Source organism: Octopus bimaculoides, chromosome 25 (assembly GCF_001194135.2).
Source record: "Octopus bimaculoides isolate UCB-OBI-ISO-001 chromosome 25, ASM119413v2, whole genome shotgun sequence".
Classification (NCBI taxonomy): domain Eukaryota; kingdom Metazoa; phylum Mollusca; class Cephalopoda; order Octopoda; family Octopodidae; genus Octopus; species Octopus bimaculoides.
Window position 1 is genome coordinate 831,419 of NC_069005.1, and position 1,080 is coordinate 832,498.

The 1,080-nt window shown below is 39.2% G+C and overlaps 2 protein-coding genes across 4 annotated transcripts in view; one reads left to right on the top strand and one right to left on the bottom strand.

Moving 5' to 3' along the window:
- The window catches only part of LOC106871373 (transmembrane protein 19), a 44,824-nt gene that overhangs the window by 27,807 nt on the left and 15,937 nt on the right, over window positions 1-1,080 (bottom strand). The window lies entirely within an intron of this gene.
- Window positions 1-1,080, top strand: part of LOC106871372 (mitochondrial sodium/calcium exchanger protein) — a 28,135-nt gene that overhangs the window by 14,512 nt on the left and 12,543 nt on the right. For all 3 annotated transcript variants that reach the window (XM_014917787.2, XM_014917788.2, XM_014917786.2), the window contains exon 6: window positions 659-826. In XM_014917787.2, coding sequence (XP_014773273.1) covers window positions 659-826 — 168 coding nt within the window. The remainder of the gene's footprint in view (window positions 1-658; window positions 827-1,080) is intronic.

Consider the following 1,080-nt stretch of genomic DNA (forward strand, 5'->3'; position numbering starts at 1 on the left):
TATATATATATATATATATATATATATATATGCGTGTGTGTGTGTGTATATGTATGTGTGTGTGTGTACAGGGTGTGGTGAAGTTTGGTGGCCAGATTTTAGGGGTGATGTGGTCGCAGTAATTGTCTGACAGCCATGACTGGGTTCTCCTGCTTGTGTGGCAGGGTGCAGAGTCCTGTTGCCAGACATAAGTTATTCCGGCAGCCACCCTCTTGACCCAGGGAAGCACTACCTTCTCCAAGCACTTGATGTAGGGCTCCGTGTTGAGTGTGAGGCCATGTGGGAAGATGATTGGAGGCAAAATGTCGCCATCACTAGTGATCACTCCAAACACCATGAGGTTTGTTGACTGGATGTTTGATTTTTATCACTGTCAGTACACATCCTCAGACTGACACCCAAACACTCTGAAATGTTCGTATTGGAGCTTCCAGTGTGAATACCAAGCAGTACAGCATGTACTGCTTGGTACTCACAGATGGTGCCCAACTGACCCTACTATACTGTGTAGTCGACAAAATCAAAAACAAACAATGCTCATGTGTGAAGTTTAAAAAAATAAAATGGCAACAATTTACCCATCGCACCCTGTTTATATATAATGAGGTTCTATTATTGTTCAATTTGAATTTTATGTCCTGTTATTATTTTTTTATAGGTGCTGGTCTGTTTGTCACAACAGTCGTTGCTGGGATCATTTCAATAATAAAACCCTTCAAATTAATGGAAAGACCCTTCCTAAGAGATGTTGTCTTCTACATGGTAACGCTGTTTTTTGCCTTTTATATTCTCTGGAAAAAATCCATCACAAAATACGAATGCATAGGTGAGTCTGAAAATGTCTTTCAAGTATAATCTTCATGTATTTCTCACTCATTATACACATGCACGCACGCACACACACACACACACTGAATCTCCCTGAGAACTTCACTGAGGGTCTGCATGTCTGTGGAGTGCTCAGCCACTTGCAAGTTAATTTCACAAGCAGGCTGTCCCAAAGTTTTTTTAAAACTAGGACTTATGTATGTATGTATGTGTATATATATATATATATATATATATATATATATATATATA